At 44.8% G+C, this 25,723-nt stretch overlaps 1 protein-coding gene across 2 annotated transcripts; it reads right to left on the reverse strand.

Annotated features, from left to right (window-relative positions):
• Nucleotides 1–103: 103 nt before the first annotated feature.
• On the reverse strand, nucleotides 104–24,680 carry pcnx2 (pecanex 2). Of its 2 annotated transcripts, none has more exons than XM_035173623.2 (40): nucleotides 24,193–24,680; nucleotides 22,449–22,651; nucleotides 21,618–21,735; nucleotides 21,465–21,501; nucleotides 19,517–20,043; nucleotides 19,149–19,343; nucleotides 18,153–18,635; nucleotides 17,870–18,053; nucleotides 16,932–17,082; nucleotides 16,670–16,812; nucleotides 16,165–16,243; nucleotides 15,938–16,073; nucleotides 14,757–14,899; nucleotides 14,350–14,503; nucleotides 14,141–14,173; nucleotides 13,563–13,734; nucleotides 13,317–13,427; nucleotides 12,547–12,638; nucleotides 12,135–12,244; nucleotides 11,548–11,656; nucleotides 11,041–11,133; nucleotides 10,817–10,967; nucleotides 10,590–10,731; nucleotides 10,318–10,495; nucleotides 9,562–9,670; nucleotides 9,338–9,467; nucleotides 8,297–8,355; nucleotides 7,842–8,057; nucleotides 7,484–7,737; nucleotides 6,364–6,597; nucleotides 6,070–6,173; nucleotides 5,143–5,287; nucleotides 4,773–5,003; nucleotides 3,991–4,148; nucleotides 3,792–3,902; nucleotides 2,036–2,214; nucleotides 1,499–1,665; nucleotides 1,286–1,360; nucleotides 1,013–1,189; nucleotides 104–553 (listed from the first exon to the last, which is right to left on the reverse strand). In XM_035173623.2, exons 1-40 carry the CDS (start codon nucleotides 24,343–24,345, stop codon nucleotides 380–382), a joined length of 6,420 nt encoding a protein of 2,139 aa, XP_035029514.2. In that variant the 5' UTR covers nucleotides 24,346–24,680; the 3' UTR covers nucleotides 104–379. The 2 variants fall into 2 exon arrangements, with proteins under 2 accessions (XP_035029514.2, XP_035029513.2); XM_035173622.2 differs by having other exon boundaries at nucleotides 3,786–3,902.
• Nucleotides 24,681–25,723: the final 1,043 nt, after the last annotated feature.

A 25,723-nucleotide genomic window follows, 5' to 3' on the forward strand; every position in this document is an offset into this window, starting at 1 on the left:
GAGCATAAAGTTGCCTTTTTCCCAGTAAAAACAAGTGACAGGAAGGAATCGTACCGTCGCACATATGCACGGGTGACGTGACCAGAGGTAGAAAGAGGCGGCGTCATTTAAAAACATCTTTAATTCATCAACAGGAGCCAAGATCATGTTTTCAGACTTGTTTACATTCAGACAACAGGGTGAGAACCACATGCTGAGGACAGGAGAGGAGGCAGGTTTGTGTGCATGGGTGCTCTCTAATACAATCCTCTGTATGTGTGTGTGTGTGTGTGTGTGTGTGTGTAACTTTTAATACAGTCCTCTCTGTATACGAGCACAAGTTTGGGCACTCGTGTGTGTGTGTGTGTGTGTGTGTGTGTGTGTTCTCTTTCTCTCTCCCTCAGACAGTCTTTTGATCCGTTGCCTCCGGAGCTGTCGAGGCAGATGCAGAATCTTCCTGGGTCTCGTCCAATCCCTGGCCGCAGCCTCGGTCACCTGACTGCGTGCCTTCTTTCACTGCGACGGCGGCATTGGAAAAGCTCAAGTCTATACTCTCGTATTGTTCTGACGTCCACTGAGAAAGACGGAGAGAGAGAGAGGAGAAATAGCAGAGACACATTAGAGTGAGAATCTCTGTATCCTAAACTGTTGTTGCGCCATTTTGCATCCCAAAACAAATAAAAAAGACTTGTGATGCAAAATGGATGAACGCATCAAAACCAATGACTGTATATAAAGCTGGAGGACATGACAGCTTCCAAAAGTGAAGCAAAAACATTTGGAACGCCCCCTGGTGGCTGGCTGCAATGTTGGTCATAAACCCAGCATCATCCATGTTAACAGATGGGACACGGAAAGGTCAGGGAGTCAACAAAACCAGGTATGAGAAAAGATGCTCCATATAAACACCCACTGACCAAATTAGCTGCAGCGACGGAACAGGAAAAGACAGTGTACAACGTTCTGTGCAATATTTAAATGGGAGGACCACTTTCTGTGAGGAGGGACTGGGTGTGAAGAGGCTGTTTCCCACCTGTGTGGCCCTGCTGCTGGACCTGTGCGAGGGCCCGAGGGCGATGTTGACGCTGGACGAGGACTGCGTGTCAGTGGTGTTGCCGCCTTCAGCAGCAGAAAGTCCGGAGATCACCAGGCCGCTGGAGAAACTCTGCTTCCCAAACAGCAGGCTGAGGGTGGACGAAGACGAGGAGACCTGGGGGAAGAATAGACAATGATTCTGTGAGATGATGGTTTGTGTTTGCTATCAGCGACGTCTGAGTTCCAGGTGTTGAGAGTGTGAAGTTCATACCTGGCTGGAGCGCTGCTGATGCTGCGCCGCCTGGAGCTGCGAGCTGATCCCCCCTGCTCCCGAGAGACGAGGGACCTGATCGAAGAGAGAGGTCATCTTATTGCTTTATTCTCCCAGGGAAGACACATTAAACTTAGCAGTGTGTGTGTGTGTGTGTGTGTGTGTGTGTGTGTGTGTGTGTGTGTGTGTGTGTGTGTGTGTGTGTGTGTCTACCTGTGAGAATATAGAGGCTATGGATGTGTTGAAGGACAGCTGACTGTTGGACAGACGTTGGACGAGCCCGTGGGTGGAGCCTGAGTCCAGGATGGGCCCTGATTGGCTGGTGACAGGGGGACGTTGACTCTGAGGCTGAACTGACCGACTGCGGTACTCCCTCCTGGCTGCAGACACACACACACACACACACACACACAGAAATACACACTTTAATCATCAAAGCAGAGCTGGAACGATCTGATTAGAATCTGCAAATGTTTCGATCATCGATTAATTGTTCTGGAAAAAAATTTCGCTTCTCAAATTAAAAACACACTCCACAGGAGATGAAAATCTTAAAAAGCGTGTGACTTCTTCATTTTGTGAGATTACGATAACATTTATGGGGATTTTAGTTCTTTATTTCATGGATTGTCATAAAAAATAGAAAGAACATTATCTGACGCATTCTTTGATTGAATATAAAAGTTGTCAAATGTCAGTTAAAACTATGTCTATCAAAGGGTTGCGAACATTATAGTATAGTGTGTGTACCTGTGTTGTGTTGTCTGTGGCTGTGTGTCGTCCTGGCTCTGTGCTGGTAGAGGCTCAGGCTGTTGGATGTGACGGAGGAAGGACGGTTTTGGCTCAGCGAGGAAGAGCCGCCGGCGCCGCAGTCCACATCCTCCATGTTCACGCCGCTGTTGCAGCTGGTCAGGTTGTCCTTACGCACCCTGCAGAACACACACACACACACAGCTCTGATTTATTTATTCATATCCACATCAGTGCAAGGGACACAAACTGGCAAAGGGCCATGAAAAATAGAGCAGGCCTTGAGAATTCCAGCTGGTTAACCACACACACACACACATAGAGGGAGAGAGGTGTTACGTAACTTCAGGAGCATATGTGACACACACTTGAGCACTCTTCCTCCTAAATTAGTTAAATGTGCCCCGGCTGAGGGGGGGCGCTCGTCTCCTTGGCTCCTTGGCTCCTTGACTACTTAGTGAAATTAAGACAACACCTTTAACTCAAGGCCGATGAAACAGGATTAACAATCTAATCTAATCTGCAAGAAAAACTCAGCCAATAAGAAGCTTAAGTGGGAGCCACACCGTCACATACACACATTAGCTCACCTGCAGAGGTTAATGCAGAGTCTATACAATAAGTGATGCTGTAATGTGTAACGGAGGGATTGAAAAACAAAAGGGAGGAAGTCTGCAGCAGTGGAAAGTGGAAGGATTTGGCCGCGTTCCCACGCCGCACTCCCGCCGCACTCCTGCCGCCCTTGTATATGTATTTAAAACTGCATTAACTAGGCCGAGACGTCTCTCAGCAGCACCAACGTCCACCAAGTGGATGTGTGTAAGTCCACAGAGAAGCACTCACTCATGATGCAGCCGGAGCTCTACGCTGCGGGTTGAACCTCGTCCAGAGTGATTTACACAAAATACCAGGAAAGACGGCTCAGAAAACAGAAAGCTCACTTCATCAGCTTGACTTTTCCTTCCTTTTTAGCAGTTATCTGATACAGAACTAGAGGAGCACTCAGAGGAGCACATAACTCAACAGTCCCCTTAAATCCTAGATCTTTTTCCCCAAAGATCTCGGTAGTATGTCTTTGGAAATTGACAAAAATGTGGAAAAACAACCACATCTCGCAATGAAAGAATTCCTGGATCCTCTCCCTGATTCAGATCAGTAATAAAATGTAACGTCTTCTCCCCTCACCCATAAAACATCCTTCCACCAAGTTTCTTGGAAATCCATCCAGTAGTTTTTGTGTCATGCTGCTAACTGACAAACAAACCAATGCATTGAAAACATAATCTCCCTCACAGAGATAATAAAAATTGGTTATTCTGGTTTAGACCAAAGCTTTAAAAACATATAGATTCAATTGATTCTCGCCATTCCAGTAATTCTTTTTTATTTAATCCCTAAACTGCAAATAAATCTAGTGGATTTCTTATGAAGCCACGTTAACATTTTCACTCAGTCCCTGAACACTGCGGAAAACAACCCTGAGCTGAAACTGAGGCTTAGATGATTGTAAGGAGCATGTGAGTGTTTTACTTTAAGAGTGCGCTCTAAATAAATCAAACCGAGCCTCTTACCCAAGCATTCTGGGAACTGAACTCGTGACCTTTCGGTTACTCTCCGTCTTTTTACCCAACAGACTGCACCAGATTGTTTTTTTAAACATGAGAGAGTGTTGTTTTTCTATATTTATCATATGATGAATGTTTAGTTAAGTTTATAAAAAGACAGATTTTAGCAGGAAGTAAAAACTGACCGTAACCATTTAGAGCAGAGCCAGGAACGAATGGCATCCAGACTCAAGGCCCCTCCTCCGATGCTGCGGAGCGTACGGTGTGTTCCTGCGTATGATGTCGTCAGTGGTGACACATACCTAAAGAAATATAAATATATATGTCAGACACAAGGAAAGGGACAACAGGGGGAACCACGCTCTTCCAATGTCTGTGACTGACGCCTACATGGGATATCCCAGCGGCTGGTCGCAGGACGAGTTGACCATGTTCCTCAGCGCCTGCTTCGAGTTCTGTATGCTGCCGCGTTCCGGGTTCCGGTTCCGCAGAAACACCAACTCTTGCTGCTGACCCGCCCACAGACCTCGCACACACTCCTTATTGATCTGCAGAAATGAAGAGATGAGATCAATCAGACGCTCGTACAACAGGAAACGCTCAGAGACTCACTTTTATAAGGACATTTTTGTTTTATCATCCTCGCCTGGTCTCTGCTACAGCTGTGGAGCATGAAAATCACAATTCTGTGAAAGCCACTGAATTGGAAATGATGGTGGTGATAAATACCCTGGAGCTGAACAGCACTTCATCATGTGCTCGGCTTCAGAAAGCATCTGAACTTGATTTCAGGAGTGTGTTCACTTTCATAATCAGGTTTGATTGATTATTCAGGTTTGATTTATTAATGATAAAAACTGTGCCCACTTCTAAACACAAGCGTTAGTCTCGTTGCTGAACGGTGTCACAAGTGCACATTAGAACTCAGCCACACAGGAAGAAGAGTGATTGTGACGAGCATCAAAACCAAGTTGTCCAGGTATCAATAGACAGGAGGTTTATCAGGTTCTACGTGCACCCTGTGACGACTGTCTGCCGAGGCCTCTGGTTGTAGCTTGATGTCTATACGTTAAAGTATTGAGTAATACTGTGACAACCCTACAAATCTGACGAAACAGACCTTACAGCCTGAAACCTCTCCGCTTCCTCCCCGACGACCTCAGCCCTTTTACCTTGATGACCTTGAAGCTGAGGTGGCGTTTGTACAACATGATGATCTTGTACTCGTCCGTGCCGTCATCGATCATGTGTCTCAGCGTGAGCAGCGTGTCGCGGCTGGACAGCACCGCCTTGCGCCAGGCGGGGTCGCTCTCGTGGCAGATGACCAGGCTGCTGCGGTAGTTCGTGATGGCTTCGTACAAGATGGACACCTCCTCGGTCTCCTCCAGGCAGGTGAAGTGATCCTGAAGGGGGAAGAAGGGCATGATGGGAGCACGGTAAGAATGTAAGAAGGCTTTAGAAAAAGATCTAATAATAACTTTAAATAATACAAGACTATAGAGTAGAATTAGGAGCCATTCAAGAAACCGCAGTGAACTTTACCTGATGCAGTTTGAGGCTCATCCTGACGGCGGGAGCCACCACCTTCTGCAGGAGGTCAAGGTCGGCGAAAACCCACTCGTCTTTTGTGGCGATGCGGAAGTCGCCTTTAAACAGGGTGTTGAACCCGTACAGGAAGGACTCCAGACTTTGAGATGAAAGGAGAGGGGAAGGGAGAGAGAGAGAGAGAGAGAGAGAGAGAGAGAGAGAGAGAGAGAGAGAGAGAGAGAGAGAGAGAGAGAGAGAGGTTATGAAACTATACATGTTTTTTGTAACATTAACCACAAAGGCAGGAAGCCATTTAAGTGCAGTGACAGTATCTGACTTTATGTTATGGGTGTTTAAAGATTTAGATGTTGACGCCCCCTTCTGGTGCATATATCTAACTGCACTAAAGTATCTACTGTACTGCACTGAACTCACTCCTGTTTCTTTTACATTTATATGTTTTTTCCGAGTGAATTAACTGCAAATGCTCTGTGTTATATTTTTCATGTTTAATTAATCGGTGAATCCCTGAAGCTTGAAAATCACAAATTTGTCTCAGGGAGGTTTTTTCAATAGAAGTCTTCGATTGAAAGAATCATTAAAAAACATGATTGTCACAAAATACACTTAATATATACATTTAAAAAACAGAACCTACAAATAATATAGCTGGAAATACAAGAAATCCAAAACATGCAATTTACCATTCACCTGAAACTACCCCAGTGTCTCTTTGCTCATATTCATTAACCCATAGTGAGTGACGTGACCTTAGCTATAAGGCTTGTTGTAATTTAAGGGGACTGTTGAAGGTAAGTGCTCTACTGAGTGACCCTGTAGTTCAAAAATGTCTTCTGAGCGTTGTTGTGTGATCTTCCCTCACAGCTCAGTTCAGAGGAGGATCACAGGTGATCTATTGATCCACGATGTGCGTTTCTCTACCTGTTGGACATGTTGTGTGATGCGGTGCCGAGGGATCTCCTCCCCAGGACGGAGAGAGCGTACGACAGCGTCACCAGAGGAGAGTCTTCATCGCAGTCCACCGGCTGGACACAAACACAGAGACACACAAGAGAAACGTGAAGATAAGTAGAGATTCTGCTTATTGGGTCATTTTGATGAGTGTTTTCAGTAAGCGACTAAATGATTAAAGTTAATCAAAAATGAAAATCATTCACAATTGCAGCCATAATAAACAGCAGTAGAAAATCACATCAATCAAAACCAGTCCCGTACCGTCTCCATCTTCCCGGCACAGTGCTGGATCCATTCCAGGTAGACGTTGCAGAAGCTGGCGCGCGTCACCCCCTGCAGGCAGTGCACGTAGTCTTCATCGATCTTCACGCTGAAGACCTGAGGGTCCCGCTCTATGTGGTGCCACTTGGTGTAGGACTGCAGCGCCTCCTGGATGCTGGCGTCCTTGAGCCAGGTGGTGAGTTTGGGGGAGTGGACCAGGTAGTAGATGATACTCTGAGAGGAGGAGGAGGAGGAGGAGGAGGAGGAGGAGGAGGGAAAATAGTTTAATGTGAAGAGGGAACATCAGATAAATGTAAAATGCAGCCGCAGTTTGAGCGTCTGCGTCTGGAATCACTAGTGGAAAGCTGCCATTTCTAATTATGATTAATGCAAAAGATATTTGTTTATCTGCCAATGAAGCTCTTTAACCTTTTGGGAGTCGAGTATTTAAGAGTGTGTCCAGACAAGTGGCACTGGAGAGAGGGAAACTGGATACGTCTGAAGCTGATGCATAATTAAAGCTGCACAAGGTTCTCCCGACGCCAGTGATAAAATCTGAGCTTTAACACTAAACACAGCCGATCAAAACAAGGACAGTGCGGTTTGAAAACACCTAGGTAGCAGCTCTGTGAGGGCATTGGTATATATGTCGATTGGCACTTCTGTATTTTCAGGACATAACACCAGAAGCTGAACATTTGAACCTGCTGGTGGCGCTAGCGTCATCTGGGTATCACTGTATGTCACACCTCATTTGGTTTTCATCATCTGGGGAACATGAATGTCTCAAATTTGATGATGAGCCATCCAGTAGTTTTTGAGATATTTCAGATGAAACTGAAGAACTGAAGCTTAAAAAAAAAGTAATTTAAAGCTCTTGAACAGAATTTCTCAAATCAAATCTAGGAGCTGTCGCTTGATTTCTTCATCTTGGCTGAAGAAAGTGGTGAATTTCAACTTCTTTCATGGCGTGAGCTAAGTTTCACTGTGTTACCTTAGTGTATTTCCTGTTCTGCCACTAACATGTGTCCAACTTGGAATCATAGACTGTTTATAAAGATGCACATGTAGTTTTGTTCACGTACTCTCCTCTCCTGTGTTGTGTTTCAGTTTGAGGTACCTTCAGGTAGTAGGTGATGAGCAGCTTTCGGAGGTCGTACACCTGCAGCATAGTGGCGGCGTTGTTCTCGCTGATGCTGTAACCCTCCAGCAGGTACTTGGTGGCCATCACCTCCCAGGCCAGCCAGCGCAGGTTGAAGGCAGCGTTACATGACAGCATGTGAGGCAGGTGGCCCGGCTCGCAGCAGCAGCACGCGTCGTCCTCCTCCACGCCCTCCGTGATGGCCTCCACCTCCCGCTGCTGGCAGTATGTACCTGGGATGGCGAGAGAAGGAGGTAGCCAAGTTTATTTTGTCATCAGTTCATAGAGGGAGGGGGGAAATGGAAGATGTAGGAAGTGTGGTGGAGTCAAGCTGTACCTCTGAACTCCAGACCCCTCAGCTGGAAAGTGACCAAGCCGTTGCCGATCTCGATCAGGTGGACCAGGGCGTTGAGGTAGTCAGACGCCAGAATGAAACAGTCTCCGGCGCTGTAGTTGCCCCATCGGCCCAACATGAGGTCACCGCAAAGTGACTCCTGCAGCGAGCGTGTCAGATACTCATAAAATATGGAGTTTAGGTTGTTGTCATCGCAGCCTGCAGGAGAGGGACAGGGGGGAAAGTGAACGGTCAGACAGATGGACAGGTGACGAGGATGTGGCAAATTAAAAGGTAGTGCAAAATAAATAAATAAAGTTTGGCTGCATCCTTCATATGCTAATTTTAAACTACTAAAAGTTCATTTGAACCTTTTGTGCTAAAAACGTGGATTAATTCAAAATACTGACAAAAACAATGCAGCCTGTAGTTGATTTAATTTTAAAAAGAGAACAAACCTGTCTCTTTATCCACTTGGGACACTAGTCTGCTGTTGGAGTTGTCGATACGCTTTGTGCTGCAAGAAATGGGAAACAAAGAAACATTCAGACTGTTGAACCTAAGCAGAATCTTGTCAGAGTCCGTCTCATGTGAAATAGGTTAAATAAAACGCTGCAAAATCAGCTTTGAGTCAAATCAAAAGCTACTTTCCCACGTCCCTTTTGCCATTTGGCCCCAAAAGAGAAAGAACAAGTCCTTTTCAATATGTTATGGTGCATCTTGTTCAGAGCCCTCAGAGGATCATGACAGATCACACTGGTTGTAAATGAACGGCCACACAGGGATCAGGAAATAATTTAAGATGAAGAACCTGAATAAAACATCTGCTTTCCTGCACCACAGTGCTTTTTAATCTAATAATTTAATTAGATTAGTTTAAATAGCAGCATGGTCTAAATATAATCACTGGAGTCTGCACGATAAAGCTGCAGGAGTATTTTTGAACTGAAGTGCACACAGTCTCCCACATCAATAAGTAAGAGGGAACAGAGGGGTTAGGGAGAGGAGAGGAGAGAGAGAGAGAGAGAGAGAGAGAGAGAGAGAGAGAGAAAGTTGTGTGTTTCTGCTCATCCGCCCAACTCAGCTCAAACAGTCAATAAACGACAAATCTATATACGTTGATTGTTAAATTTACACATTTTAAGAAAGTCCAGAATTCAGTCACAAGGTGTTAAATATTGATTCTGATGATAAACATCCACCAACAAGTCTATTTTTAAATCCATCTGTTTGGTGAAGAGGTAATAACTAAATTTAAGTAGCCGTTCACTTCCGATCTGTGCGAGCGAGGAGGTGAAGAAAAAACGTTCACGTGAAGTTCGACTTTGGTGAACTTTGACATGTGATATTCGCATTACATAGAAGATCTAACCGGCTTAATAACTACTCTTGTTGCTATGGTGAACTTGGTTTTAGTTTTTTGACAGGATTTGTTGACGGGTCGACCCGTTCTTCAGGTTTTTCTTCAGTCTAGACAAAGCTCTCTGTTTCGGCCTTACTTGTAGTTTCGCTCCCAGAACTTGATTGGCCGAGGATATGAGGAAATGAAGATGGCGCTGCCCAGGAAGGGAGCCAGGGGGGTGTAGAAGATGGTGGTGAGCAGCGTCTGGAGCAGCAGCATGGCGGAGTCTGAACACACACACGCCAGTCAAGGAAAGAAAAGCAGGTACTGACACACTCACACACACACACACACACACTCCCACATATTAGATCAGGATACGAGGCACTGCAAACGGCTGAGCGAAGGCATGGAAAGCGCTGCCCCAGGCGATCTGCCAGGGAGCGATGTAAACCAGGATGAAGTGGAGCTTCAGCAACAGCTCACGCATCTGGAGAGAAACACAAATACTCAGTCAGTATTACAGGAAGACTGAAACATGTGATGTTGGTCTCTGGTAAGCTGCTTTCAGTCGGCACTGAAATTATCTGGAAGCATTCTATGGACTTTCTCTGGAGTTCCTCCTGCCAGCCCCTGAGTGACAACTCTGAATAATGTCAGAGTGAAAATAGCAAGAACAGCAAACGGGCATGTTGATGAACAGATGAAGAAGAGAAGCTGAAGACGAAGATGTCAACGTGGAAAGAAAGAGATTTTGGTCATATAAAAAAACGGTGTGAACACGTCTGACACAGACTTTCTCCTGCTGCCTTCTTCATATGGGAAAAGGCAAAGTGCGGAGAATCTCTGGAGCCAATTGTCCAGACATTTTGCAAAACGGCATAAAAGATCTATTTATTCCACTAAGTATGTGAGTAGCAAATACAAACAAAACACAAAAGTTAATTCAGTTAAAATGTTTTCCTGCAGTAACAACACATACATTAAAACAGCACATATCTATGCTGTAACACGGGTTTTTGTTATCAAGTCTAATGCTGGAACTGAAACCTTGATGCATCCCTGAGGTTATTTTCTCAGACCTGACAAATCTCCGGCTGTGTGTGTTTCTGCATGTGTCCACGGTCTCCCTCTCACCTTGTGGAAAACGATGGACATGATGAAGAAGTCCAGCAGGAAGCTCTCCGAGGCGCGCGGACAGTCGAAGTGGAAAAAGACGAGCGTGAAGAGCAGAGTGAGGAACTGGAAGCTGGGGTCGCAGAAGGACGAACGCAGGAGTTTGAGTCCGGCCACCGTCGTCAGGAGAACGTCACAGCTGGAGGTAAGAGATCAGACCACAGGTTCAGCTGCTGGCTCACCACACTCACTCTGACGATGCTGCGTGTTTGTGTCTGCACGCGTCCACTCACTGGATTCCCAGCTTCTTGCGGTGACTGAGGGCGAAGCAGTCGTTAGTGAGGGCGCTCAGCACGATGGCGGGGTACACCACGTACTTCTCAAAGCACAGGAGCCCCACGTACAGTCGCTCAAACCACATCAACACGGCATCCTCTGCAACACAAGAGAGAATAAAGTTTTTAGCGCAGATCCAGAATGACGTGTTGAGGAGTTCATGTCTGAAAACGTCTTGACTGACCTCTGGGTTCAAACTGGTGGTACTCCTTCGTCTTGAGGACCGGGTGGGAGATCCACAGCCAAGGATGATGCTTCCTCAGCTGGGGGATGAGGTAGTGGGTGACGAACCCCACCGTCCCCGCCAGAGCGTAAAGCACGATGGTCACAAAGGGCTGGATACAAGAAGGTGTGTGAGTAAAATGTCAAAGGCAGCGTAAAGAAAGAGAGGACGGAAGATATTCTCACCTTGAGAGACAGAAACACAGTACTGGCAGTTATGGCGAAGGTGAGGATGTAGGCAACGGAGCACACGACCACGTCCGACAGCAGAATCTCCTTCTGCGGAGCACAAGAGGGAGGAAGAACTGCGATCATTAATAATCCAACCTCAATGAAAACTCATTTTGTTTGTCAGACTCATTTAGGTGTGTGATTATTTTTTGTTTAATCCATCTGAGCCTTCAAAGACGCAGCAGCTTGAGAAGAGTTAGCAGTTTCAGATTACACATTAATACTGTAAGAGGCGGTGGGAGGCCTGTTTTCTCTGAAGCATAATTCCCTGTAATCGTTCACATTGATCGACAGCAAACACGAGCTTAAGTCTGAACAGCTCAGGTGCACAGTGTGAGTGTAGGTTCAGATTTGACAGGGATAATTACTGTGAAGCAACATGAGCAGATATGGTTATACCCCAGACACATCTCCTGATGAAACAAATACTGGTTTGATCCCTTTATATTGATCCGTGGTTACCATAGAGTTCTGCAGCTTCTCTGGCAGCGGGTCTTTGATGTCGGTAGATTCCTCCTCCTCTTCCTCACTCTCCACCAGAGCGGGCATCACCTTCGACTTGATCAGAGATCTGCAATTAAAAAAATAAGAGTCTTATCTATGGAAAAAAACAACTCGTTAAAAACCATTAGCAACAAAAAGCCAAAAAAATTAAAAAGTTAGAATATCTTGATGAACTGATTTCCTTCAAAGAATGTTTGAATTTAGCATTTATGAGTAAAATAATAACATTTCACATGATTTAAGAAACAAGTGGTTCTTGTCTTATTTGTATAACATAATTTTGCGTGAAATGAAAAAGGAAAGTTCAGTTCTTCAGTTTCATCTGAAATATCTCAAAAAAAAAATTTCACTCTAAAATCTCATTATATTTTAATAATTAAACAATATCACAAGATAGTATGAAGCTGTCAATGAATTGAAAATTTCCCTTCATTTCCTCATGAGGATGAATTCATCTCTAATCTTCTTCGCAGGACTAGTATGAAGTGAAAGGTCATGCAAACACACACACAAACAAACAAACAAACAAACAAACACACACTTACATTAGTACGGAGGGGTCGCTGCTCTGGCGGCTGAGGTGATAGGAGAAGACGACCAAAAGGCCACAGAAAGCAGAGAACAGAGCTGGAGTGTGCTGCTCATCCCAAGGCTCCTGTAACCACACACACACACACACACACACACACACACACCACATGCTAACATTTTAAAACTACTTCTTTTAGACCACTCTATTTTATAAGCTTCTTCACCCACAATCTTCTATTGATGGATGAACAATAACACATCCCTGACTGCACGCCATTTATAACTGTGAGTCCTCTTTTATTCCTGTAACCAGGAGGACGATGAACATGAACACAGATTCACTGCAGAGCTCTGAAAACAAAAAAAAAGAGGAAAAGGGCCTTTTCTTGTTTCCTTTGTTCTTCTGTAGCTTTTGTTAATTTCTACCTTTAGTGCTCCGAAGCAGAAGCCGTAGAGCAGAGCCAGAGCGATCAGGCTGCGCAGGATGCTGTAGATCGCAGAGGTGAGACTCGTAGCAGCTGAGACACACAAATCAGAGTGAGGATGAAAATACCTGCAGTCGTGTTACACAATGAGAAACAGAGCTGAACATGTGCTGTGGTGGTGACACTGAGAAGAGTCACTTTAAAAGACCTGATAACTTCTCAGGAAGAAGTATTTTTCACATGATTTATGCATTTTGTCTAAAAACACATATAGAATCGTCCACGCAAAAGTATGCAGGCGATATACATTGTACTTTCAGTTTTGCTTATATTCATTGTGTGACGGAGTATTCAGGATATATTAAAGACTAAACATTTCTGAATTTCAAGTATAATATTACGAGAATCATTATTTTTAGGTGGACCTAATACTATATTGCTTCATCGTGACTTTTTAGTTGTATCATTGTTAGTTGTAAAAAAAAGTTTGGGGTAATATTTCTCCCTTGAGTTACCTTTTAAATGAAACCAGGGTTATGACTTGAATCAAAGAAATGAAGAACAGGAGGCTTTATATTTTGTGTAAATTATTTCCGGATTCGTCCATAAAATTGTTTGGTGGCACGAGGTGTGCAAGGCTCCGTCGAATAAAGATGGCGTCACATATTTCACAGATTATGACACATCTGTGAAATATGTGTGACACAGATTATGCACGCAGTAAAATCAGGATGTGGATTCAAGACGGAGATTCGAAAAAGTGCTACGAACCTGTCCCTCCAAAGAAATGCATGTCAATCTGCTCCAGCAGGTAGATGGTGAAGGTGTTGATCTGAGGGAAGAGGCCGACCAGGAAGGTGATTGGGAAGCAGTAGGTAAAACCTGTTCAGTGCATAAAACAAAAGACATTTCCATAAAGGACACTTAGTGATAAATAAAATGAATAATATACAGCAACAAATACAAGAGGTGCTGTGCAGCAGCAGCTGCAGGGCTGCCTGGTGTCTTCCTCCCTACCCACTAGCAGGTCTCGTAAGAAGCGCAGTGCGTCATGGCACACGATGGTGACCCCGTACAGGCTGGACACGGGCAGGTCCTTCCTCCTCAGCAGCTGCTCCAGCAGCCAGATCAGAGCACAGAAGATACAGAAGTAGGCCGCTCGGCTGTAGGCCACCAGCTGGTTGTGGCCCTGGGGAGACACACACACACACACACACACACATGGACACACACAAATTAGGATGTTAGGACAGTCAGTCTGATTGCCAGCTCAGGCATATGATACAATAAACACTGACACAAATGAGGGGGATATTAGGTTGAATGCCCAAGTGTCTTGATATTGAAAGTGTTTTCCCAGTAACAAGAGAGCTCAGATCTACTGTAGCTGCATTGATGGTGCATCAATCAAAACACACCTGTGACATGACAACATGCATCAGTAAAGAGAAACAGGAGTCACAACTTGAAACTAAACAAACAGGATATAATCGACATATTGATATTTATTATTTATTACACCACATAATGTGATTTTTTTTCAACTTGTTCATTTTTTCCTTCATATGTTTTCTAAGATTAAGTAACAAACTCACATGTGTCGGTGAAGCTGCGTCCGGTTGAACACTCTGCAAAACAAAAGAGCCAAAGTTAAGGACCTGGCAGGTCTGAGGTCAGTTTTACTTGTCATCTTCATTAGGTCACAGTGGGACAGTCACAGTCGAGCTCACATATCTTTCAGTTGTGTTTCCATTCACTGTTGTCTGTACCTGTCTGTAGAGACTTTTGTATTATTTATATTTACCTTCAGTAAGGAATACTGGCAGCTGGCGATGACCAGGCAAAACTGGAAGACCCAGAAGTCTTTGAAGCAGCCGTGGTTGAGAAGCACGAAACCGAGGAAGGAAACCAGGACGGCCATGAAGATGGCGACGAGATTCTCTAGAACATCCTGGTTTCTAGAGAAAAATAAAACGTAAGATGAAGTTATACACAATAAAACCCCAGTGAGTGTGGGTCATAAAAGTTTGTTTGGGATACAAGAGAATACAAACCACTAACAACAAGGACATGGCCTGGTTTAAAATGTGAAATAATGAGGAGGGTTTTGTTAATTAATTCACAGAGAAAACATGTAAAAGTTTTTCTCGACTACCTCCTGACAAACAGGGACAGCGGTGAGAGAGGTGAGTCAGGTGGTTTGTGTGTTACCTGTCCAAAAGAGCGACCAGAGTGAGTCTGTCGTATAAAATGTTCATCCACTTCCCAGGAAACAGCTCAAGTTTGTAATAAATCTTCTTGGTCGGTTTCTCCTGAGTGGAAGTCTCTGATGACTCATCCAAAGAGTCCTCTTCCTGCACACACACACACACACACACACACACACACACACACACACACACACACACACACACACACACACACACACACACAGAGGCACAAATATTTTATACACACACATACCCGCATGAATTCAGCTTCACTAACACAGGATAGAAAAAAAGAGTCTGATGTTTTACTGTAGATCTTCATTTTCATATCTACATTTCTAATGTGCAATAGTTAAAAACACGGTCAGGATCATTATAAGTGCAAACACACACAAACACACACAAACACACAGTGTGTCAGTGCTGCATTAATGATTCAGCAGCGACTCTTTGTTGCTTCAGCTTTAACAACGGATCCAGCTACATTATACCAACACTGCTGGTCTGTATCCAGCTCTTATCTTACAGACACAGTTTCAAACAGCAGCAAACACTCATATTTATATTCAGAGAATCACAACTGGACACAAACACTCATTCACTTTACCACTTAATTGATCATTTATATGACTTTCTGGGGACTTTTTGATCTATTTACTGACTGTTAACTGGCACTTCTTGTTGTCATGTATTCATATTTTTGTATTTTACCAATTGATTCATTTTATGTTGTAAGTCTTTGATTAAATTATTTCGTTAAGGGTAGCTTGTGGATTTTTCGTAAAACAAAAAGTTGAGGTCAATGATTCTCACTAAAACTCAATGTGTGTCTCCTTGACGACGAACAAATATATCCATGTTTTCTTGCTCTGAATGTTCTCGTTCATTCCCGTTGCTACACAGTTAGTACAATAGCACAGATTCATCTAGATAAGTGGATATAACATGAGGCCTTGTGTGAATGCATGGGATACGAACAACGCCATAAAGAAAGCATCGCTCCGCAGAACTACACGTTGTCAAAATCCCACAGGCTTCATTTAAATAACAGCTTGTGGGGCAACCTTGGACACCATGCATATACATACTGTACAGCTGCCTTAGAAGCCATGCGCAGTAAATAATGGATGTTGCTGGTCTGCAGAATAGAGAAGAGAAGAAAAAGTGAGAGTAGACAAACACCTGGAAGATCTCAGGGTGCGTCCTCCGTGGCCGAAGCCTGTGTGCAGGGATGATGCGTCTCTGGAAGGGGCAGTCGGTGTGAGCTCCCGCCAGGCCGTCCTGACACTCCGAGTTAGAGGACGTGGACAGCAGGTCACTGAAGACACACAAACACAGAGGTGAACAGGATGAAGTGAGTCGAGACGATGAAGACAGGGAGGAAAGGAAAGGAAAGGAAAGATCTGTACCACATGTTGCCAGTGATGAGTTCGGCTCCCAGCGGCAGGTTGAGGGCTCTCTCTGCGTACAGCTTGCGGGGCCTGTCTCCTGAAACAAGCACATACACACAAAATTCCTATTTGTATAAGTTATGCGCAATAACTTGTATGTTGGGGTTTATATAACATTACAGACAGACACCGGAGAGTGAACAATGACTGCACAACTGAACAGCTGAACATCTTGGAGCCGTTCCAGAAAAATGTATTTTAATCTGCAGGCTTTCTGAGCCGTTTCAAAAGGGACGGCATCAGCTGCTGGCACTGCCTCCCACACAAACTGTGTATTTGTGCAAAAGATCAAAATATTATCAGACGATCCGAGCACAATGACTGGGTTCATTTACAGCACCTCATTGTTCTTTCTCACGACATGTGACTCATCTCGGTTTGTTTGTCTCCTGCAGAAAAAAATCACATCACAATTTCCAGGAACCGAAGGGGAAGTTGTAATGTTGTTACTTTTGCTGCTTACTGTGCACCGTGTGGAAGGTGTAGGCGTCCTCTTTGTTGGTCGCCTCTGGTCTGCAGATGACCTGCAGCATGGAGCTCTCTGACTGAGACGTTTGTGAGGGCAGGGAGTCATAGTCCGGATCCTTCTCTCTGTCTGTCTGTGGACTGGAGACAGAAAACATAATCAGATGAGATCTACGATGCTGCATGCTCCAATCTGAAAAGTTTTGAAAAGTACTAGAATTCTGCTATTTTCACTGGTATAATTCTGCAGGTATACGTACCTGTCAGGAGAGACTATTGGGATGTGTGTGTGGGGTGCAGCCTGCAGTGTGTCAGTAGCCAGGCTGGTGGGGGGTTTGGGCCTCTCCGATTTGTTTTCCGTGCTGGTCTCCGCTATCGTGTCATCTTGTCTGGAGCTCGAACTCCGATTCTCTGCAAACAGACCAAGTGAAAATGTTTTTTTAAGGATATAAGTGGAGATTATTCATATTTCTTTGCTTGCTTTAAAACTCTCTCCGCATTTCACGCGTACTTTCATATCAATAAAGTTGAACTACCCCAAAAATATCTCAAAAAGAAAGCGTTCTGCCTCAGGAGCTAGTTATATTCATTGAATGGCCTGAAACAAAAGTCCATCTTATTGCTGCTCCACTGCTTCTGAAAAAAAACATTAATTCACCTTTAAATAGAACTTGTGTAATCTCCAATTAAAAGTCTACAAGCCACCTAGCTGCCATTACAAGCTGTGCTGCTCTGATCAAAGTGGTTTGCAACAGCGATGTCACAATGTTAAAGAAAGAGTAAAAAAAGATTCCTGGATCCCCCCACTGCTCAGGATCCACATTAAAATTGAATAGGTTCTCCACAAACTCCCCTCCACAAATATTTATGGCAACCGGTTGTGTAGTTTTAGCGTCACATTGCTGATTGGATCATGCAACATGGGAAACAGCTGCAGTTCACACACCCGTGACAACGTTGCACTTGTCCATGGACTCATCTTAAAATCTGCTTTAACCTTTTACAAACCCGACACACCCATACTCCACCCAGTTGTTTCCACTGCTGCTGCCTGATGTGACCTCTTGTCATGACTGAGTGGTTGTGTACAGACTGTCTTTGACTGACAGCTCCCTGTCGCCTGTGTGGGTGTTCACCTTTCACACATGTAGATAGAGGAGCTGGAGGTAAAGGAACAAACCATCTCACTGTGATTCACCTTCCTTCGCAGCTTCCACTTCCTGCTTGTGTTCCAGCGCCTCGTCCTGCTCCTCCTGTGAGCTGGCCCCGCACCCTCGGGTGCTGAGGGACCCCAACAGGGAAACAAACTCCAAGAAGTTGGACTCATTGGGAATCTGGCCCTCCTTAGCTTCCAGATCTGACTTGGAACTGGTCATGGTGGTCTGATAGAGACACAAATGTTTTTAGGTATGCATGGACAGATGGACAGAGATAACTAGAAGAAAGGTACAGAAATAGAAGAAGATAAACTGCCAACATACTGTGTTGTGTGAGCGGTCTGAAAGCAGCACGGCATCTTTCCCACTGTCCATGCTCAGCCCTCGAATGTGAGTCCTCCCACCGGGCCCGTAGCGGCCCACAGCCGGCGGCAGACGCAAGAACCCTTGTGAATCCACGTTAGCATCCAGAGGGTCTGTGTCATCCCGGTGGGAGTGGACATCGATACCCGACGAGCTGTTATCGTTTGTCAGCTGCGGGCTCGGCAAGCTGTCCGTCGTCACCTGCAGGCTGAGGTGCTCCTGGTCTGGGTCTGGACATTCCAGCGTGCTCGACTCGGAGCTGGTTGTCTCTTTGCAAAGGTGGAACTCTTCACCTTGACTCGTCGTCTGCTGCTGTTTCGGGGTGGGGTCGTCCTCTGAGCCCGTCGTTTCCTCTCCCTCGTCCCCCTCCTGCCTCTCTTCTTCGGGGGAGTCGAAGGTGATGACAGGGATCTTGATGTGACATTCTCCTGCATCCTTCTGAGCCTGGAGGACAAACAGAGACATGTGACAAACACTGTCCCTTAGTGTCCCAACGCCTCAGTGAGGTGCCACTCGATCAGTCATGTCTAACTCATGCTGAGCGGATATCAATCGATCCCACAGAGATCACAAAGCTTCTGAGGATACCAAAAATATCTGATAGAATTTAGGAGAAGAAAAAATGATGCACAAGGCTTTTAAATATTTCAATTTGATGGAATAATGCAACTCTCAATATTTCACAATCCATCCCTATATTATCCATACCACTTATAGATAATACCCAGGGACTGATATATAGAGACAAACAACCATTAACATTCACATCCACACAGACAAATTACGACTCCGGCCAAATCGGGTTTCGAACCAGTAAACGCAACAACATGCGGCCCAATACTACACTATTGGTTGATTTACAGTATATGAATACCCTGACTAAGGAGAAATTTATGGGATGGTGGTGAAAGGTGCTTCATTGAGAACTTTAAAGCGAAAACACAAACTGTGTCTTACCTGTGCGTTCTCCAGAATGCTCTGCTTGACTCTCTCCTCCAGCAGAGCAGCAGTCTGAGCGTCACAGCTCATGGTGATGATGATCTTGACTGTGTCGCTGTCGTCCAGGCGGGTGGACGTAGGCCCGGGGCCGGAGGTGTCCACGAGCACCACCTCGATCTCATCAGAACAGTACGTCTCCTCCGGCAGCTCATCCTGACGGACAACACAAGAGAGGGACAGAGAGTTTTACCAAGGATTAGGAGAGTAATCACATTACGTCAGATACAGTCACCATTTTTTGGAAGCGTGAGAGTCACATGTGTACATCAAATTAAAATCTAACCAACACATCAATTTACATCAGCTTCTACATCTGCAAAATCTACCTGTGCAGGAGTTTCAGGGACGTCGAGGAAATCATCCTGACTGTCCTTGGGAGTCTCCAGTGAGTTATTGTTGTCATCCGAGGGCTCTTTTTGTCCATCGCTCTCCTCCTCGCTCTCTTCTTCACTTCCCTTCGAGGGAGGCAGACCTTCATCAGCTGTTTCCCTCTCCTCAGTGTCTTTATCCTCACTGTCTTTCTCCTCTATTCTCTCCTGCTCCAGCACCTTTTCTGCTGTTCGCTCCTGCTCTGATCGTTCCCTGTCGCTCTCCATCAAAGTGCTCTGAACGTCCACTCCTTCTTTCGCAGCTGCGTTTTCAGGCAACTCCTCATCCATTTTCCCCATTGTCCCGCTGGCAGATATAGGCCGCATGTCTTCTCTCTCCGCCCGGGACGGGGGCCTCTGCTGGGCCTGCAGCAGTGGGGCAGCCTGGTCGGGGTTGGGGCTGGAGAGGTCGTCTGGAGAAGGCTCTGGGCTTGGATGCAGTCTGGCCTCCACTGGCTTCCCCTCTGCAGTACTCTCACCCTGTTCTGAAATGAACAGATTTAGACGTGTAAGATTATTAATGAAATGGCTCAAATCCTAGAAGTCTTGTCTTTGAAGTGTGTATTTGGCTGCAGTGACAACACAACCCACTATATTTGGTACAGCAGTATTTGTCAGTAGCAGATAACTATCTTGACATAAAATGAACTGGATCAGTCTCACTGGTATTAAAAACCGATACCAAAATGCACCACAGTGATCATATCCCCTTTCCTGATCAACTGATTGTGCTCTGAATATTCACCAGTGCATTAGGTCATAGATTTACTGGAAGTAGTCAGGGTCTTTTTGTCTGCGTGCAAATAACTGGCTATTGTTGTTCCGTGTATTTATATATATATATACAGTGATGGTGTGTTTGCAGAAAAGGAAGTTGTACATCAACAACAGTGCATTAGAGAAGAGGAACTGGGATGAAACCCTGTATTTACTTCTCACTGATCAGTGTCAGTGTCATTTTAAGCAGCACACGGATATTTTTAGACAGTGATAAAAAATAATTACCTCATGCATTATTCATTTGCAGCATATTTCTGCAGGTCATAAATCCTCCAAACTGTCAAACTGATTTCATAACGTCAACAGGAAATGTAAGCGTGTGTGAGTGTGAAACTCTATCTGCTGAACACTATTCTTCAAAAATGTAGTCCCACTGTTATTGCTCTGATGATGGTGGTAAAGAGCGCTGTCTAAACCCTCTGTCCAAAATCTACCACAGATGTTCAGTTGGGGTCAGATCAGGGGTCAGTTTCACAGAGATGTTTTACACTGTTGTGTAGTGTTTATAGTCTTAGACTGGCCGAGTGCAAGTTAAACAAAAAAATAACAACAGACTCGTTTTATGCTTCGGAAGTTAACAACAGTGTTAATAATCTGTTGGAAATACGCTGATTCATTTGCCGGAGGAAACTGACCCGAGCCTGAGTGGTCAATTAGCAGAACTACTGAGCCAGCCACATTAAGAAGCCACAGCATCTTAACTCCCCTGCAGATCTGCACTGTGGTCTGGTTTTATGCCAGAGTGAGTTTGCGTATTGCACATTTTGCTGAGTTATCCCAGTGAAATTCTTATGTACAGTAAATGTTCTTCCAAGAAAGTTTCCCCCTGGAGTTCAGCCACGATAAAAAGTCTGATTTCAAGAATTTAATTTGTGCAAAGAGTGAATTTATCTGTCTCTCTGAAAGCTGACTATTGGTTGAATATAAGCTAAAATCACAGTCGGCGTATTTTTTGTGAAACCAGCCCCTGGTGACAGAGAAGGCCAAAGTTTGTGTCCATACTTAACAAGCATCTATGACACTTTTATCCCTGTATGAAAGCATCTGCATTTGTTATGTTAATCTACTCATTTATTCAGGTTACTCATCTGAATCTTATTCAAACTGAGAGAAAGATCATTGTCACCTTCCACGGTCTTCACCTCGTCTGACTTTGAACAGTCCTGCGTGGAGGAGAATTCACAAACACGTGGTTAAAATGAGATCATTAGGTTTTTCTGTAGTGCATGTTCATAAAGGGGTTAGGGTTAGGGTTAGGGTTAGGGCGTCTGTCACTCACCACACCGATCAGTCCTGGGTCGGTTTCTGTCTGTTTCACCGTCACCTGGATCACCGGACTGGTACGCTTACGAGCCAACATTGTCATGGCAACACTGTCGGGAACAGTGCTGCTCTTCCTGTTGGGCAAAGACAAGAGAGAAAGAGACAGAATGATGGCGAGTCTACGGAAGTGCATTCATCACATTCTCGGTCGCTCATGTTTGGATGAATAAACAACAGTAAAATGCATGTGTCTCACTGTTTCATCTCTGCACAAGCACTTCAAATAATATAAAGGAATAAATAGAAGCAGTTTCTTTTTCAGCGATGGAATTTCTTTTTTTTTGTCTCTGTGCAGCTCTAGTGTGTCAGAGTGGCCGACACTGACCTCCCCTCATTAGCCTCCTCATTGACTTTGAAATTAAGTGGCCAGAGACAGTTTCCTGAGATACAGTTGTTTAAGTTTGCAATCAGATCTCAAAGACAGAGAGCACTGAGAAAAAGAAGACATACAAAGGGAGAACGTGACATTAACATGATAATAAGAGGATGTCAAGTACAGGTTATACTGTAGTTAGTATTTGAGGCATTATTCTGAAAGGAGGTCTCAGGCTTAAATTTCATGCAAATAATTGAGTTCTATTCAGCCCTCTGGCCTAGATTTTGTACTGGCAGGGGAGGCGCTTAAGAATGAATGAGCAAGATCCTAATTTGTTGAAAGTAAATATCCAGAATTTCTCTGTAATATATTCACAAACGTAAAACGTCATCTCTAGTCTTGACAAGGACGACGGATTGAGCTTCTTGAGACGGTTCCATGAGTTTCAGGATTACATGTGTGGGGGTTCACCTGATGCCGGCGGGCAAGCAGGAGTCCGAGGCGTTGCTCTTCTTCTCCTGGGCCTTGCTGAGGTCAGAGAGGCTGCTGCGGACCACCGCCTCGCCCTCGTCGAACATCAGGTGCAGCCGGTAGTTGGCCAACTTGATGAGGACGAAGAAGACGGTGATGGAGGTGCAGTAGATGCTCAGTGCCATGGTGGTGGGAGGCAGGGCCTGCAGCAAGGAGAGAGGAGAGGAGCTTTATTATATTCAAATCAGAATCAAAGTCTGTTTGATTCAGTGCTTGAAGCTGCATCACTCTGCTCCTGATGGAACTGTCTCTTCTCTAATTGTATGTAAGTGAAATTCTGCAAAAGGCAAAGCTTTCTCACTCACACAGCCACGCTGTTTCCTCGAGTATATTACAGGCTCTGTGAACCACAAGACCTAATTTGATTACTTAGCGGATTAATGAAGTTTATTGATCCCCAGGGGAGGGATGGCCCATAGCAAGGAACAGGAGGATGAAAGACAGAGCATCTGAATCATGCTGGTACACACTGGTCTGGATTCAGTTCCTGCAGTGTCGGATATGGACACTTCTTGATGCACGCAGGAACAAATTTACTATATTTATTGTCCTGCTGCACTATTTACACAGTATTTACATTATTTAACCACGAAGAGAAGCACGAGGCTTTTGAACGGAAGAAGGACAAGTACGAGGTTCTTGTCAACAACTGCAACAGACAAGGCTGGAAGGCAAGATGCTGTGGAGGTAGGATGCAGGTATAGATGAACATCTTTCTAACTGTCACTGGGTGTATACATTTATAAATTTGTTGTGGTTTTACAATTTGCAGGAATGCATTGACTGCCTCTTTGACGTTTTTAAAGTTGCCGGGAGTGCTTTTTCTAATCCGTTGTATCCCCATGTCTGTAATCTACAAAGGAAAATAACTAACAAATCTCAGCTAGAAGCTCCTAATTATGAGCTTCCATCATAATATATCAGTGTATATTATCACTGCTGGCAACCAATTTTGCACCCATTCCAAAGGCTGTGTTATCAGATCACGTCCATTAAGTCCATCCACTTTCAGGGATGTACACGGCTGTTGTTGCCATGTTTCAAGAGTTAGATGAGACCTGAGAAGTCTTATTATTTTCACATTTAAGATGAATGTGTTTGACCTGCAACTCCTCCCTTTATTCCTGTCACTTCATGACACAGTGAGCACAGGGTGCACATAGGTCCGTGAAGATGTCCCTCAAAAAAGGACTTAAATAAGAGGTATTATTCAGATGGGTGCAGGAAGATACAAATCCAGGAGTGGTCATATTATTTTGAAGCACAGATTTGTTTTGCCTCCATATCCCCGTGTGTCTATTAACAAATCCCACGTAGAAGCTCCACCATCAGGCCATCGTGTCATGAAGTGTGGTGGCCGGTGTTGCACCCATTTCAAAGGCCGTGACACGAACACGTTAGTGAGCCACAGTTTCCTCCGCCTCATCCAAGGGCAGCCATGCGTTCCGACACTGCATGAAGGGAGAAACACTGCGACAGCGCCGTTTTCTCCAGCCTCTCTCCCCCTCAGGATGCGAGCAGACAATGGGGGATGGCACAGAGAGAGATGAGCAGGGAGCTGCGTGTTCGTCCGAAGGAAGAAACACCGTCGCAGGAAAAAATAACATCACCTACGCGCACCGTGCGCACCTCACACCCCCTCCGCGGCCTCGGACGTCATGTTCCCCCTGATTTGAAGACTCACCAGATGCAGAGACAGGGGCAGCATCAGGAGGAATATCCACAGATAGAGGTGGCACGAGTTGTTGAATTTGTTCTGGTCCGGCTCGTGGTACCAGCCCCCGGTCAGAGATGCCCAGACTCCCTGGCGCAGGGTCTGCACGACCTGGGAGCCCATCTCTGCTGCTCCCCTCTCCTCCTCCTCTCCGCTCAGGCTCAGGCTGGAGGGACGGATGATGATGCTGGTGCTGATGCTGCTGCTCGGCTACAATGAGATGGTCTCCTCTAACGCATGCCACAGTCGCTACGCCTCCATGTTGGGCTGATGCAGCGCGACTCCCGAGCCCTCTCTCTCTCGCCTCATCGGTCTCCCTCGGTGCTGTCTGCCTTCCTCCAGCCCAAAGTGAATCCGTCCATCGCTGCTGCTGCTGCTGCTGCCGCCGCGGTCCTCATCTTGTCCTGCTCGTCTCTCTCCCTCTCCTCCTTCCTGGCTCCCTGCACAGATGCGCAGCTCTGAACACCTCCCCCTCGCACTCCTCCCCCTGTCTTCCCCCACCTCCACCCCCATCCATCCATCCATCCTCTTCTTTTATGTGATTCCCACCTTCAGTGTTTCTCTGCGCACACACGTTTGGCAGTAGAATCAAGACATTGTGCACATAAGACCTATGTGCAAGTGTTGCATATGACAGATTTCTATTCTATTCAGTAATGTGCAGAGAGGCCTTTGTCCTTTGTGTTTAAATGTTTTACTGTAATTGAATTTGTTGAGTATTTACTGCAAAACATTGCCACGATAGACGTTTTAATTTTTGTATTTCTCTTTCAGTTCATGAAATAAAAAGCAGTGCATTAAAGGTTCAGTGTGTAGAATTTAGTGACATCTAGAGGTGAAGTTGCACGTTGCAGCTGAATACCCCTCACCTCACCCTCCCCTCCCAAACATGAAAGAGACCCCGAGGAAACCTTCAGTTGTCATAAAAACCCCAACGATGTTTAGTTTGTCCAGTCTGGGCTGCTGTAAAAAAAACATGGCGGCCTCCGTAGAGAGGACCCTCTCCCGATGTAAATATAAAGTATTTAAATATAAACAACCCATTCTAGGGTAGAGAAAACAACAATTAATACAATTTAGATGTTATTATTATATGTGTGCACGAGGCAAGGATTTTATTTAGGCTTGAATAAAATAGTGATTCTTTTGCACAAATCCTATTTTCATTGAGTTTCAGTTTGTGCTGAAACTGTCACACCGAGGTGCATTAGAGGTCTTTGTTTATTAGTATAGTATAATATAGTGTATGTACATCTTTGTTATTAGTATTATTTCATTGATTGTTTGTGAGTTTAATGCTCTTTGTTGAAAAGCACTTTGTTACTTGTATTGAAAAGCGCTATACAAATAAAGTTATTATTATTATTATGATACTAGCACTACTATGGCAATACTATTTATATATACAATACTAGCACACTAATGCAGTTACCACATCAGTTGTATCCTCATATGTATAATCTATAGGTGAACAGCTCTAATAAATCCCAAATGGAAGCTA

Source organism: Hippoglossus stenolepis, chromosome 12 (genome assembly GCF_022539355.2).
Source record: "Hippoglossus stenolepis isolate QCI-W04-F060 chromosome 12, HSTE1.2, whole genome shotgun sequence".
NCBI classification, from domain to species: domain Eukaryota; kingdom Metazoa; phylum Chordata; class Actinopteri; order Pleuronectiformes; family Pleuronectidae; genus Hippoglossus; species Hippoglossus stenolepis.